The following is a 15,683-nucleotide window of genomic DNA, read 5'->3' on the forward strand; positions in this document are numbered from 1 at the left end:
AAAAAAACAAAACAAAATGAGGGTTTGGCCCATTCAAAGCCCCGAATTTAATCCAACTGAGATACTTTGATACTTTCTTAAACAGATCATTCATGCTGGGAAAATCTCCAATGTGACTGAATTAAAATAATTTCACAAAGAAGAGAGGGTCAAAGTTCTTCCACCACAAAGTAAAAGAGCAAAGAGACAAAGTGAAAGAGTCAAGAGACAAAGTGAAAGAGTCAAGAGACACAGTGAAAGAGTGAAAAGACAAAGTGAAAGAGTGAAGAGACAAACTGAAAGAGTCAAGAGACAAAGTGAAACACCGTAGAGACAAAGTGAAAGAGTGAAGAGACAAACTGAAAGTATCAATTATCGAAAACACTTGTTTGGAGTTCTTACTGCCAAAGGTGGCACAACCAGTTATTAGATTTAGGGGGCAATTACTTTTTTACACAGTGCCAAGTAGGTTTTGGATAGCTTTTTTTCTTTAATAAATGAAATCATCAAACTCCAGTATAAACTCCATATATATATAAAGACAAAATAAAATAAAGACAAACTGACAAATATTGTTCTGGGTGATTGGAAAAGATGTGGGATCCCTGCACCACACAGAGCCCCCAGCTAAAATAAATATGATTTATTATGTTACCAGTTTAATTGAGTCTGGGATTAACTGGGACCTGGCTTAGTAAAGTCTCCATTCTTTTATGTTTTTGCACAATACAAGAGAAGACCTGCTTTGGACTTCACATAACAGTATGATATAATAGGTCTATATTTAGAGTTAAAGAAGAACAACACGTTGTATGCTGAATTGAAACTGTTAAAGCCACAGTCAGAAACGTACAGTGTGTAGTAACTTTTTAAAGAATATAGTTTGATATACATTTCCCATACATATAAAGAAGGTTCTTGTGAATCGACTGCAGGGTCATTGCTGAAAGTGTCAGCAAATTTATCCCAAAAAGGTTGTTGCCACATTCTAACAAACTGCTTGGTATGGGATGATCAGTGTTCCCAATTAAAGCTTATTCCCGCCCCCCCTATTTTTCTAATTCGAAATATTTCTTGAACTGTTGCTCTCACCATCAATCACTGAGTCCTTTTACATAATTTCAAAGAACAGAAGGGGCTTGACCGTGCTGATTAATTCACATATAATAAATGGACTGATCCTTATTTAGCGCTTTTCTATTCTCCCGGAGTACTCAAAGCACCCAAAAACCTCCTTCGAGCCGGAGTTGAACCAGCGACCTAAGGATTCCTGTTATCATATACCTACAGTCCTCCGCTCTACCAACTGAGCTATCGAAGGGACTTGCCGGAATATAGGCAATTTAGAAATTCACCTGGGAACTGTAGTTTTTATCAAGTGCCTCCTAAACGATTCAATATAGGTAAATATGGTTTGGAAATATAGTGTTATTTAAAGGTGAACTTGGTGTTTCTGTGAAGAGAGAACTTTTTGTGAAAGATTAACTCTGATTATGTTTATTACAGTGATGAAGCATGAGTGCACATGTGTGACGCACAAATGTATTATCAATGAATCTTTAATCGTTGTTTTTGTTAGAAAGTCACTGGCTTTAGGACTGAGTCTGAGTGAGATCACTTGGCAGTTTTGCTGATACCGTACACAAACAATAAACTCCTTTAAATGGGTCTAGCGACCTTTATTTATAACCGAAAACTGAGAGGAATGAATACAATGTGGAAGGTAAGCCTGTTAAAGAAAGCGTGGTTAAAAGGCAACGCTGTCTTTTGTTTTGTTTACATTTTTGGCCTTGACAACAAGGAGGTAAAACAGTGACATCATAGCCACACCGCGAAATGCACGGCATGCTTTCACAGAGCCATGACGTATTCTCTTTGGTTTGTGTTAGTAACCTCCCCAATGAACAGCGAGCCAATGAAACTGCATAGGAAGCAGCTCAGCGAACCAATCAGTGAGTAGCCTTCATAGGTCTCTGGTTGCTATTTGTGTCGGGCGGCGCTCTGTTTTTAGTAAAGGTAGACCACATAGCGTTAGACCGGAAATTATTAGATTTTTCAACAATACCCTAGTCTGACGCAATCTTCATATAATAATAACAATCATCATCATCATCATCATCATAAAAATAATATATCCTCAAACATCTACCATAATAGACCATATTCTGGGATAGAGTGTGGCAGAAATTTATTCAGACCATGTTTACTTGAGCTGTTTACATAAAATTAAAATTTACATACGTAGAAAAGTTGTCAAATCAAATCAAATCAAATCACTTTTATTGTCACATCACATGTGCAGGTACACTGGTACAGTACATGTGAGTGAAATTCTTGTGTGCGAGCTTCACAAGCAACAGAGTTGTGCAAAATACAATAATGTAAAACAAGCAAAATATAAAAATGGCTAATCTAAAAAGTAATAAATATATGTACAATATGTAAAGGTATATACATTACTGAATGTGTATACTAAATATGTTTTTCTACGTGTGTGTGTTTGAGTGTGTATATAGTATGTATATACATGTTTTATACATGTTTTACAAATGAAATAAAGTAAACAATAAAATAAGATATATAAAATATACAGAGGTTGGTATGTGCAAAACAGTGGTATTTATATACAGTATGGAGTGCATAATGTTGAAGTTCCAGTAGTGAGGGTGAGGTGTCTATGAAGTGTTCAGCAGTCTGATGGCCTGATGGAAAAAGCTGTCTCTCAGTCTGCTGGTACGGGACCGGATGCTGCAGAACCTCCTTCCTGATGGAAGTAGTCTGAACAGTTTATGGCTGGGGTGACTGGAGTCCTTGATGATCCTCCCCGCTCTCCTCAGGCACCGCTTCCTGTAGATGTCTTGGAGGGAGGGAAGCTCACCTCCAATTATCCGTTCAGCACACCGCACTACTCTCTGGAGAGCTTTGCGGTTGTGAGCGGTGCTGTTGCCGTACCAGGTGGTGATGCATCCAGTGAGGATGCTCTCAATGGCACAGCGATAGAAGGTCCTGAGGATGCGGGGGCTCGGTCCTGAGGATGCGGGATGTAAAAGGTGGTCAATTAAAAACTCTTATTTTTTTCGATTATTTGCCAGATGCTAGTTTTTTTTTCTAGTTGCATTGTTGTTATGTTTAAGCCTAGCAAGTTGTTATTATTATTTTTTTTCTTTTAGGTAAGGGTGTATTTCAGAACTTGTCCGCCGAGAAGCTTTTATTTCGAAGCGCAACCGGAAGTTTGTTATTTGCTCGCCAGCGGTTCGACAAGGGTGGATCCTTAACTGTCACCTCTCCCTCCCTCTCCCAGTTTCAATTCAGTCAAATCATCACGGTGATCTGGCAGTTAGCGATACATGCGCTTGTTAGTAAGAGAGTGATTAGCTTCTGCTGTGGCCGTTTTGTAAGCCCTCGAGAGACGGTAACCTCTGGGAGAGTCGTCTCCTAACCCGAATTAGCTAACGTGACAAACTGCAGCAAACCCGAAAACACACAGAAATGGACGAAAAGGCGTTTACGAAAGAACTGGATCAGTGGATCGAGCAGCTCAATGAATGCAAGCAGCTGTCCGAGGGACAAGTAAAAACACTATGTGAAAAGGTAAGATTTTATTTTTTAATTCCCTCCCTTAACTTATTGCTAACGTCTTCTCCCTCCTCACCGCCGCCTTCCAGACATTCTTAAAATGGCGTCTATAGTGTACATTTCACTGCGTTGTGCATGGATTTGACAATCATTACGAGTTGCCCCAGACTTCTGTTCTGTTTAAACAGCTTTACACCGTGATATGTCGCTAAATAAGAAATTACATGTGGTAGTTTTCGGGCTTCTTGGTGCTTTACCGGGCAGGCAGGATGACCCACAAGCTTTGAATTCAAGTCACATACCACATTTACAGCCCTGCTCATTCACATTGACAGTGACTGCAGCGTCTCTTTTAGCCGTGCTACTGTGTGAGTGGAAGTGCTCTGCCTCATTTTTTCCCTTTGTATTTATGTATGGAAGCTGTTAGAAAACAGTAAAGGAAAAATGTGGCCAGCTGGCATCAAATTGGAAAGAGATAAAGTTGATTTCTTGTGAGAAAGTCAGGCTTTTGGGGCCCTTTTATTTAGCCTATTAAGGTTGATTGTATCCAGTTTAGGTGCAGCCACTTCGAGCAATAAAAATGTGAGGAAAAGCTTACTGTATAGCTCTTGGCACAGGGTATGATGATCAAGGCAATCAATCCAGCAATAAATCCAGCCAGTCAATTTATATCAACGAGGAGGTTTTTCTTTCCTGCAATTTAAAAAAAGAAAGAAAGTTGGCACCTACTTAAGACATTTGGCCCTCCATTAAAGGAAAATAACCAGGGGTATAATTATAACAAGTTATTTCAAAGTGGGGCTTAGTTTAGTCGAGCTTAAAATACATTTTTGGTTATCCAGTGAACCCCCAAAAAATAGCAAATTGCTCAGACTTGTTAATTAAGGTAACAAAGTCTGTTTACCTTAACTATATGTGGATGAATAATGATTGTTTATGTAGCCAAAGCCCCATCGGTGCCCTAAATGTGCTCTATAGTCTCTGCTGCTCCCAGCTAAAGATAACAAACATGAGAAACCTCTGGGCTCTGCACTGTCCACCACTTCTTATTTATGCTAAATTACACTGCAAATGTCTTTCCTGTTCCTTGTTTCTGTATGCGGTGTTCTCATTCCTGTTCGCTGAGTGCAAAACTTTGTTTCACATCAAATGTTGGAATGACAATAAAAATCCTTTCATTTTGAGCCAAGAAACACCCTGAATGAGCGTAGTCTAAATGAGAGAAACACCTCCCGTAATTTGGGACAATTCAGCAACTCCTAAAACACTGCAAGTTTCAATCAAGACAATGTCCACAAACATCGTGCCGTCAAAGTCATAATCTTGTTAGTTTTTAATTAGATGTGCCTAATAAACTGCCAGCTGATTGTGTGTGTGGTGCTTCCCCCCCCCCCCCCCCCCCCAGCAGCTCTCACAGGTAGTCAGGAAACTGAGTCCATTATCTACCTTCTGTTTACTCATGTCTATAAATGGAGAGGATGACTTGTTCGAGGCAATAATGTGGGCAGTTTTCAAACTTAAACATGACCTAATGGATGAAAGTGATGTGTGGCCGGAATTGTAATTTTCAATTTGAGTTCCTTAGTCCTTTGCTCTATTTTTTGCATCACTGCGTTTCATCATTCAGCTTTGGAAACATAGAATTAGTTAAAAATAGCTGAAAAGTGATTTAATGGTAATTTCCCTCAGACGCTGACCTTTGATGTTATCATCACAGTGTGAAGTTGACCTTTAAGCTGGTGTAAGGTGGTTCCTTTCTTTACTATTATAATTTTTTTTTAAACTAACCTTAATTAACTTGTTTTGAGTGTCGTTATGCCCATATGCTTCTGCTTTGGTTGATAACTGGCCATTTGATTTTGTGGTCTGAGCTGAGCTTAACCCCAATCTCTCTGCTCTGTGCTGATTTCCGGCTCTGGATGTCTGGTTGTTAAAGGAGCATTTACTCTTAAACATTTTACCACTTTTCTCTCCTCAGACTGTTTTAATTAATACTCTTTTTGTTTGGTTTTTGGATTTGTTTTTTGTGTTTGTTAATCCTGATCTTGATCTGTCTAGGATTTCTGTTTTCTAGAAAGCTCTCTTGCCCAAAGCGTTCTATATATTGTTGCTGCCTTGGGTCATGGTCCATTTTTAGGCTTCCCCCTGCTGGAGAATTGACACCCTGTCCTCTGATTGTTAGATTTATGTGTCAGAAGTCAAGTGACTGACACCATAACTTGACAGCGTATATAGTGACTATTATAAATTTGCTGTCAGGCTTTATGCTGACAGAAGAGGCTTTTTCTTTTCTTTTTTTCTTTTATTTTTGGACAGTCTTCAGAGTCTGTTTTTCTTTTTATGCTGCAGCTCTGCCCCCCCCCTCCCCTTGACTTTTAAAAGGATACAAAGACTGGGCCCTCTACCATGTTTGGAGTTCTGTGTGCTGAAGTTTAAAGGTCTGGTATTCCCAAGTGGAACGTTAATCCCAACATTTGTTTCCATTTGAGTCCCAGTAGTTTTTAAATGCTCATTACACTGTGTATCAGGATCCCAAAAAGGGACTGGATCATTTCCATAGGGCTTAGAGGGAAGGTGGTGGTGGTGGTGGTCAGTGCTTAGCTGAGCATATAAATTGACCTTTTTATTAATGGAGTTAGTTGGAAAACACACAGGGATTGTTTATACTAGCCTCTTTGATTTAACACATAGTTTTTCAGCTTTTTCTGTATGTTGAACTATCTCAAAGACAGATGGATCTTGCGAACACTTGTTAAGACAGCTATACTGGCACAGCACATTAGATCCCGACTGATATAGGATTTTTAAGAGTGATGGCAATATTCAGGGATTTAAAATGTGATATCTCAGCCAGTCTTTTCTTTACAGACACAAAAAAATGATTTCTCCAACTGTAACTGTAGATTTTCCTTTAAATAAATCCTTACTGAGATATTATGATAATTCAGTTTGTTTACTTGTCATAATAAGTCATAAATTGCCCGTATACTCTCCGCCAGACTCAGCCAGCTGTCATGTTTGTGGCATTCCAAGCGCGTGTTGCTGACAGGGGAGTCGCAGGCTGCCACATCAACACTTAGAACATGGTTGAAGGGTGTTTCTCCTGCCCCCTCTTTACTTTTTAAATCTCTATATATCAGCTGTAATAAATACTGATATTGGTATATCAGCAAACAGCTAATAATTGAGTGATATATCAGCCCCGCCTTACAGCACATGTGCTGTAGATGGAAGAGCTACACAAATGATGCAGCGTTCCTCTTTCCTGTTTCCTTCCTAATGGAGCAAAGATGCCATTAAAGCAGCCGGGGGGGGGGAGGATACAGATATCTACTTGTATCTGTCCATCCACCCCTCCCACCCAGTGAATGTTGTTTATACATTCAGCAGAACGCTCCCACACAACATCCTCCCGGATTTTAAAAATAGCCGAGGATATGATTGATTGTGAGTTGCATCACTAACACTGTGAAAGCCTTTGTTGCTAAGGGGATCAGAGTGTGTGACTCAGGATAACACTGTTCATTGTGACTCAGATAGAGGCCGTGTCTGTTTTGGGGATGCGTGTGGGTGCGGAGGAATGAGATGTGCTGTGTAATCTGTCCTTCCAGTTGTCTCACAAGAAGGCCGGTCATACCAGAGCCTCAGCCTGGTGTCAGTGTGCTGAGAGGGAATGCTTTGAAGTGTTCCCCTGTTTAACGTGATTAATTCCGATTTTAATTTTTTCCCCAGTTTGCATTATTGTAGGCTCCTCACTCTTAAGAGTCTGGATGTTTTTGCAAAAGTTGTTTGTTTCACAGAAGGTCATTGGTTTGAAAATTTAGCACTGAGCCAGGTTTGAATTAGATGACTGCAGACTGGGGTCTGCTTACTGGATACTGGTTTGATGTTGCTGTCAATTATGCAGAGAAATGTGATTAAATGAATAATGTGTCACAGAAGGGGAGAGTTAACCTTTTTGTGACCTTCTGCTTTTTCCTTTGGCCAAAAATAAACCTATTGAAGGGTTACATAATCATCCAGAGATGGTTTCTGTGTGTAATATTGTAAGCTCCTTATTGTATTATATGTAGATTTATATTTTTTTGGATTGGCCTCTTTTTTTCTATTCTATTTAATTGTTCTCCTTCATCTTTTTGTGCTACTTTGTTTCTACTTCATTTAAGCCATATTTGTATAGCGTGTGTTTTTGGTATTTTGGCTGTAGTCAGCCACAGTCATTCTCTTATCTTTCGAAACATGTTAACTTGGTCTACTTCATCTTGAATCTTGCGTTGGGTGAACCATCTTTAAGGGTAGATAAGAAATGCAATGACGCAGGTGCGTAGAGACCTCTAAAGTGTGCCACAGTGATGCAGTAATTTGGTCGCATTGCTGCAGTTGACCCACTTGTTAGAACTGATGTCATCTGCTTGACCTTTTTTTTGTATCTTTGTTGAAGTCACCGGTGAAGCCAGTCAGCAGAGCAAATAAAGCTTTCTTTGGCAACTGAGGTCACTGTGTATCTCTGATTGACTCATTAAAAAAACCATCAGAAATGGATGTTTGCTCAGTGATCTTTGTGAGTGCATCCAAGGCAAAATGAGTTGTGAAATACATGTCATCAAAATTCATACTGTCATAGCAGAAATGCTGATGAAATCAGACATAACCTGCCACCATTTGTCTGCTGCTCGTGTTAATTGTTTTTTACAGTGGTTTCACTCGGTGAGGTTGGCAGTATGCATAACATTCAGCTACCATCAATCAGGAGTGAGGTCATTGCTTGTGGTTACAGTCTTGCAGAGCTGTCAGACTTATTTCACCTGAAGCTGTCTGCAGGTGAGCCTTCGGCTGCTTCTTCCACACTGATGGGCTGATTTAGCTGACAAAAACTGCTGACTTCATGTCGGGGCTCTTTACTAAGCACTTTGTTGAACGCAGGCCGTCCTTTGCCTTGAGTGCAGTCGTAATCTGGGCAGAGTTTGCTCTCCGTGGCAGGTGTGGTCTGTACTTTGGACGAGGTGCTTGAGTAATCAGTGTCGTCATCCTTTTTCACAATCACAGCTTGTCTGGTTTCCAGAGTACATACTGTTACTGGACATCTCGTGGATAAACAGTTGCCTCACACACTGTGTTTTGTGGATTTCACTAAATCCGATCTCAAATTGCGAGAAGTGAAAAGTCCTAACATCAGGTCACATTGTATTGATTTACCTTCTCCAGTTTATGTAATATTTAATCGGAAGTTAATCCCAGGTGATAAAAGTGACATTTTGTGAAGGATATTGACAGACACCCCACCCCTTTTTTGTGCATAAAGCTATAAAGAGAAAGCACATTACGTTAATCAAGTTATCAGTTTACCCAATTTGGGACACAGAGGTGACACCTGATATGTCACTGAACACATTACACATCGACTTCAGTGTAAGGTTACAGAGCCGAAGATCAAATGTTACACCCAAAAACTTATTAAGAGTGTTCAAATGATAAATGGATGAACGCAGACGCTCGTGGGTCGGTCACAAATACGAAGCCAAAGGCTCACATATCTTTTTGTGATTTCATCATTATAGTGTACGTACTCAGTGGAAAACCTTGATGTGTCGGTGGATAACAGTCCTCGTAGCTCTTTTCTTAACTGAGCTGTGCCTGACATATTTGAGGCCTGGTTATAGAACAAAATGACTGGGTTTGCATCTCTGCCTATGCAGCTACTGTTGGAAAACCCCAGAAACTCTTCTAAAGGTTATCAAACCACATCTTTATTGAGAAATAATGAGGTGTCAAAACTCGTCATGAAGCGTACAGAGGAGGTCGTCAAATGCTGTCTCTTTGCGGGAAACAGTTCATTTGTTTTGTTGAACTTTATTTGCTCATATTTAATTGTGCCTCTATCTTTTGTGTAGCGTTTGACTCATTGAAATACTTGTTTTGGTTGCTTCTGAGTAAAAAAAATTATAGTAGTAAGTCTAATTTATTTTATCTGTATGCGGTTGAGGGTTTTTTTTGGAAACTATTTTAGCTGGAGGAGGAACTGGGGAGTTCCTCAGACATGTTGGATAATCTTCAAGGCTGAGGAAATAACACATTTTATTTATTTATAATTTATATTTCCCATCTGCCTTATTTGGAAAGTGAATAGTAGTCATTGTGCTCAATAACAAAAAACAGTTTAGATTCCTGTCATAGCTGCGTGTTTTGCGAGACTTATTTAGTCTTTTTAGCTCTACTCCAGTTATACAGCATTTTAATTGCATGTTGTGCTTAATTAACTGAAACTGTGAGCAAAGGAAATGAAAAAGTTGAGTGCAGAGCAGTGAAAAGTAAAGAGGATCCCAGACAGCCTGACCTGGCCTACTTAAAGTGCGTGTTTGTTTGCTTACTTTACCAGCTCGTGCTTGTTTATTTCCCCTCACGCCACTAATAGGGGTTGGCGTGAGATTGGGATGAAAACGTACCACTGTTTGACTTTAATGCAGACATCGAGAATATTCTCTTGGGCTTAGCAGCTCAATTGCTTTAAAGGCAGAAACAGCGGTCAGCCTGCCAAGCTAAGCCCAGTCACTGAAAAGCCTCCTGCCTCATGGCAGTATGGGCACGTGGAGGGGCGTGCTTTATATAGGTCAGCATTGTGCGGCGATGCAGCTCTGTCCTTTTAACTCTGAGTTTGTCCCATCTGCTGCTAACAGGGCAGCTATAGCACTCTGACTCTGTCGATTCTCTCTCTCACCCTGTTGTTTAAAGGGGACAGTATGCACGGCTGCTCAGATTGCGTCGCTGACAAAACATTAGGCTTTCGTGGCTGGAAGAGAGCCACGTTAGACTGACTCCAGGAACAGGCCTTGTTGTGGGTGTCCAGATTTAGTATTGATGCTGTTTAAAGTGTTCCCCTATTGTTTTGTTTTAATCTGGCAACTGCAGCTAAAGACTGCATAACAAGCAGGCAGCTGGCTGGTGAAAATGATTCACAGAATGCCGGGGTATATTTTTAAGCTGGAAAAAAATACACATTTCTACCCCCTCCAAAAAAACCAACAAAAAACCCTGCTCTGAACTGAGAGGCTCCAAAAAGTGGTTGTTCAAATAAATCATCAGCTTCAGGTTTTTGGTGTGTATTTTTCCTGTGTGCATTGAATGAGACAGCAGTATCCTATTTTTTCCACCTCCAGAAGCATTAGCTGTAGGCCACACAGTGACTCACGCTCAGCAACGGCAGGTTTTCAACTGCTTCACGGTGAATTCTGAGTCGATTGAACTATGTCTATGAATAACATTTCTCATCACATCTACTTTTAGCTGTAGCGGTCATGTTGCATTGCTACAGCACTTTTGGCTTTGGTTGAGTCCTCTTAAATGAATAATCAGAGCAAACCAAGCGTTTTTCCATCCAGAAGTGGCAGCAGCCAGTCTCCAATCAGTTTTTTTGGCTTGTGGAGCGTCACACTAATTGATTTTTAGGAAATGTTGCAGTGCAGCCAGAGCTGCAATTCCAAGCACTGCAAGCCAGACCTGCAGGAAACTAATAGAAGACACACGCACACACATGCACGCACTTTAGAGGCTTACATCCATAGAGAGCTTCTGGTGGTGGTGTTTCGGTTTATGCTATAATCACTGTGTAGCATCTTAATGGATTCCCCGGAGGCTGATGTGGAAATTGGGGAGTGGGGATGTCAGGAAATTGTTCAGCTCTCAAATAAAGAACAAAGAATGACCCTGGAAATTACATTGTATTGTGCATGTGATTAACGGATCACATGACTTCCTCTGTGTTGGAACTAATCAGTGGCAGGTTTAAATGAATAAAACTTAAAATGTTCTTAGGCCATTGTTGGTTTGTCCCAGCTGCCTTTTGGTATTTCAGACTTGTACATTTTTGGCATGTTCCGATAGTGGGGATCATTTTTGTTTTTCCAAACCCTGAACCAGGCAGATTTATTTATTGAATTATTTCTTTTTTCCAACCAGGCAAAGGAGATCCTGACAAAGGAGTCAAACGTTCAGGAGGTGAGATGTCCGGTGACTGTGTGCGGAGACGTGCACGGCCAGTTTCATGACCTCATGGAGCTGTTCAAGATCGGAGGGAAGTCTCCAGACACAAACTACTTGTTCATGGGAGATTACGTGGACAGAGGGTACTACTCCGTAGAAACCGTCACTTTACTAGTAGCACTAAAGGTAAGTGATATGTTCTGACATTTGACTTTGTCTAAACCTGAAATGTATTCATTTATTTATTTGAATGAGAATAAAAAATAACATTCAGATCTTTTCTCTGCTATAATTTTTTTTCTCTCAGGTACGCTTCCAGGAGCGCATCACAATCCTCAGAGGGAATCACGAGAGCAGACAGATCACGCAAGTGTACGGCTTCTATGACGAGTGCCTACGGAAATATGGTAACGCCAACGTTTGGAAGTACTTCACAGACCTGTTCGATTACCTCCCCCTCACTGCCTTGGTAGACTCTCAGGTAAGAATATAAGCTCGGTTTCACATATGTAAGCGTAATGTTCTGAAAGAATCAATCATTAGCAGAGGAAATGTTGATTACATTCATGTTTTCCTTCCTCTCCCTCTAGATCTTCTGCCTTCATGGAGGCCTGTCACCATCCATAGATACACTGGATCACATTAGGGCATTGGACCGTTTACAGGAAGTGCCACATGAGGTAACAATGACATTTTTAAATACATCTATAATATTTGAAAACTAAACTGGTCTAAAAAGAGTGGCTGTTTAAGTCCATCCAGCCCATAAACCAATTTGTTTCCTCCTCCTTGTCTCCTGTAGGGTCCCATGTGTGACCTGCTGTGGTCGGACCCGGATGACCGCGGTGGCTGGGGCATCTCTCCGCGAGGAGCCGGCTACACATTCGGTCAGGACATTTCGGAGACTTTCAACCACGCCAACCGCCTCACATTGGTGTCCCGTGCCCACCAGCTGGTTATGGAGGTATGTCACTGGCTCATTTGATGTGCATACAAATAATCCATCTGCTGCTAAGGGTGAATAAGCTCAGGAAAGACAGCTTGATTCCAACCGGCAGTCAGCACGCTAATATGAATTTAACTGCAACAAAGAGCCGTTACGATAAATAGCTCCTCCAACCTTGAAAAGTGCACTAACCGTAACAAAAAAATGGAGTTGAAAGCCTCGCTGCTACAGAGAACAACGGGACAAAATGGTTATATCACCATCTACCAGTCATACAAAGTTCAAGGGCGAGTTCAGTTTTACAGTTGCATTAGAGTTGCAGTTCATTCTGAATTATACATTTCCAGTGAATAATGCATCTGCCTCCCTCAGGGTTACAACTGGTGCCACGAGAGGAACGTGGTGACAATATTTAGCGCTCCCAACTACTGCTACCGCTGCGGCAACCAGGCGGCAATCATGGAACTAGACGACACCCTAAAATACTCCTTGTAAGTACCGAAAAGTCTTAAATCCTTTACAGGGTTTAAAATAAAACCTAAAGTCTAAGGCACGATGCATTCTGGTAGCTTTGGGACCCAGCTGTAATTGTATACAAAACATATAGTGGTTAACAAATCGTATTTATTCTTTCTACTCCTTCTACCCAGCTTGCAGTTTGATCCAGCGCCTCGCAGAGGGGAGCCGCACGTCACTCGCCGCACCCCAGACTACTTCCTGTAAACTCCGATCGCCCTTTGACCCTTGTACAGTATGACTTTCAACTGATGACAACATGAACTGGGAGGGTGAGAGACTTGGGGTGGAGCAGGAGGCACACCAGTACACATTGTATATCAACACACACGAAAAAAACAACTATTTAAGCATTTAGCAAAAAACAATGTCCGTGTCTGAGGATGGACCAAAAAGTGTGTGCCATAATCATAACAATATCCATTGCCGAGGACTTGTATTGCGAATCTTCCCATTATATGGAAAAAACAAAACAGCAATGTTTAAATTCCCTTTCCTGTTACTGTGTAGCTGGACTGATGGCACCGAGGTCCAAGACATAAATTTTGCTACTCTGAATGCGGCTGTTTGAGTCCCATGCGCCATGGCTTATATTGAGTAGATCTGAACGTGATCTGTTTGCACTTTTGTAAATGAAAGAAATGTAACATATGTCAAAATATGGAAAAGATTTCACACTACAGATGTTTCTTTTTTTCCTTTTTTTTTTTTTTCTTCCCAACCCAAGCTCTACACAAGGTTTCTTGTTCCTGTGTGTAACTTTTTTAAATTTATTTAATTTTTTGGTTTTGTTTTGTTTTGTTTTTTGCAGTCACACAGCTTGGTGTTTAAGATTACATGGAGTGTTCATCCACTTCAGCTCACTGACTCCCTCTGAGCTACAGCATCTGTATTAACCGAACAATTTTATTAATAAAGACAAAGGTGGCTTCTTGATGTGAATATGCTGTTGTTTTTTTTGTTTGTTTGTCCTCATATAAAACAGTGTTATGGTTTGAATTACACTGTCCTTGCATTGTCCTGGGATTAAATTTCAATTTACATTGATGCCAAAATTTACCACAATTTTGCATTTTCCCAGCGATGATATTCAAGTATGAACTTGAGCACCCAGTTTTGTTTTGTTTTTTATCTTTTATCTCTTAGGAATGCTAATTAGAAGTGTTTTACTTATGATGATAAGTACTTTATCCCATATTTGGTGAATTATTTTTGTTAGAGCAATTTAAGTGATGATGCAAACCGATAATAAAATCTGGCAGATGCCTCTCGGCCAGATATCACTGTTTTATAGAATGTGATAGCATGTGGCTAAGACTTCCGATGGCTGTCCTTGTCTCAGCAGAGCTGAAACAGTCTGTTAGAGAAGGTGGTCAGGATCCTCCATGATGGTTTGCTCTCCACCAGTGCTTCAAAAGTGTCCAGTTTGCTGCTAATCACAGAGCTAGCCTTGCTAGACAGTTAATTTACTCAGTTGGTATCTCAGCTCTAAAGCTGCTGCTCCCCCAGCCGACCACAGTACAGTGAACGGCAGTCACTACATCTCAGTGATAGAAAATCTTCATTATTTTGCTGCATGCATTGATTTTTGAGGAAACAAGCTTGCCCTTCTCATTCTGGTATACAACATGTTGTCTATGTAGAAGCCCAGGTACCTGCACTCCTCAACCAAATTAACAGGGTGAATACCGGCAGTGGAGCTGCCCTCTTCCTTTCTGAAGTCAAGCACCATCTTTCTGGTCTTGTTCACATTCTGAAGCAGGTGATTGCTCCTAGACCACTCCACAAATTATGAAGTGAAACCTCAAAGAACATTAATATCCCCAAAGATAAGTGATCTTTTATGAACGTGGATGCTTATAGAACTAATACATTACAATTTATTAAAATTTTGACTGTATCTGACTTTTTATTTTTAAATTAAAGTTTTTAGCTGTCACAACACCCACTGTGCATTTTGTGTGTGTGTCCTACTGCAGCTAAAGTGCTGCGATGACTTACTATTTTGAAATTAAGTGGCATCAATTCAAGGATGACTTTCAATGAGCACTTGAACGCACCATGGAAACCGCTTGAGAGGATCCGTAATAGGGGAAAAGCGCCATCCAATGGTAGCTCTAAATACTACAATAAACGCTGCTGTTTGATAAACACCACATGCAGGGATATAATTTTGGAAATTACTGTATGAAACAAGGCTTATTTAATATAATGTATCCCAAGTGAATCTTATATTCGTAAATATCTTTATATTTAAGATAGAATTTAGAATATATAACAGAATTTGTGGTATTGCACTGATTTATAAACAATTAAAGTCATTGAAATGATTAACCTTCCTGTCGTGTTCGAAACGATGAGGCATGCTTTTAGCTTCAAAAGCTGAGAAATTTCTTTGTTATAATAACTGGGTTAAACACAAACTATAACAATATAGCTGAACTGATTAGTATATAGCTCCATCAGGGCTCTAGAGTGCGACCAATTTGGTCGCAAATGCGACCAAATATTTCAGTGGTGCGACTAAAAAAAATATTTTCGGGTAACAAAAAAAAAAAAAGTCTCTGCAACTCTCCGTGTGGTCAACAACAGACACACATTATGCCCCTATCGTGGACTAAACCAATCAGAGATAGTCAGGGGCGGGACCTCTCTGATTGGCCGTGGTCCAGTTGAAAGTGCAGGCAGG

At 40.4% G+C, this 15,683-nt stretch overlaps 1 protein-coding gene and 1 non-coding gene across 2 annotated transcripts; one reads left to right on the forward strand and one right to left on the reverse strand.

Annotated features, from left to right (window-relative positions):
- Positions 1-1,211: 1,211 nt before the first annotated feature.
- On the reverse strand, positions 1,212-1,300 carry trnay-gua (transfer RNA tyrosine (anticodon GUA)). The gene is given in 2 exon segments: positions 1,212-1,247; positions 1,264-1,300. It is a non-coding gene; the product is annotated as a tRNA-Tyr (tRNA).
- Positions 1,301-3,227: 1,927 nt separating this feature from the next.
- On the forward strand, positions 3,228-13,928 carry ppp2cab (protein phosphatase 2 catalytic subunit alpha b). The gene is made up of 7 exons (XM_063485844.1): positions 3,228-3,570; positions 11,509-11,718; positions 11,840-12,013; positions 12,123-12,212; positions 12,335-12,496; positions 12,851-12,969; positions 13,129-13,928. The coding sequence occupies exons 1-7, from the start codon at positions 3,469-3,471 to the stop codon at positions 13,199-13,201; spliced, it is 930 nt and encodes a 309-aa protein (XP_063341914.1). The 5' UTR covers positions 3,228-3,468; the 3' UTR covers positions 13,202-13,928.
- The last annotated feature ends 1,755 nt before the right edge of the window (positions 13,929-15,683 follow it).

The sequence above is a fragment of the Pelmatolapia mariae genome, linkage group LG10_11 (assembly GCF_036321145.2).
Source record: "Pelmatolapia mariae isolate MD_Pm_ZW linkage group LG10_11, Pm_UMD_F_2, whole genome shotgun sequence".
Lineage (NCBI taxonomy): Eukaryota > Metazoa > Chordata > Actinopteri > Cichliformes > Cichlidae > Pelmatolapia > Pelmatolapia mariae.

Excerpts from the sequence above, each read along its gene's own strand:
- ppp2cab (XM_063485844.1), top strand. The coding sequence starts at position 3,469 with ATGGACGAAAAGGCGTTTACGAAAGAACTGGATCAGTGGATCGAGCAG. Across the intron at positions 12,014-12,122 it reads CTGCCTTGGTAGACTCTCAG|ATCTTCTGCCTTCATGGAGG; the intron begins GTAAGAATATAA and ends CTCTCCCTCTAG. Across the intron at positions 12,497-12,850 it reads CCCACCAGCTGGTTATGGAG|GGTTACAACTGGTGCCACGA; the intron begins GTATGTCACTGG and ends TGCCTCCCTCAG.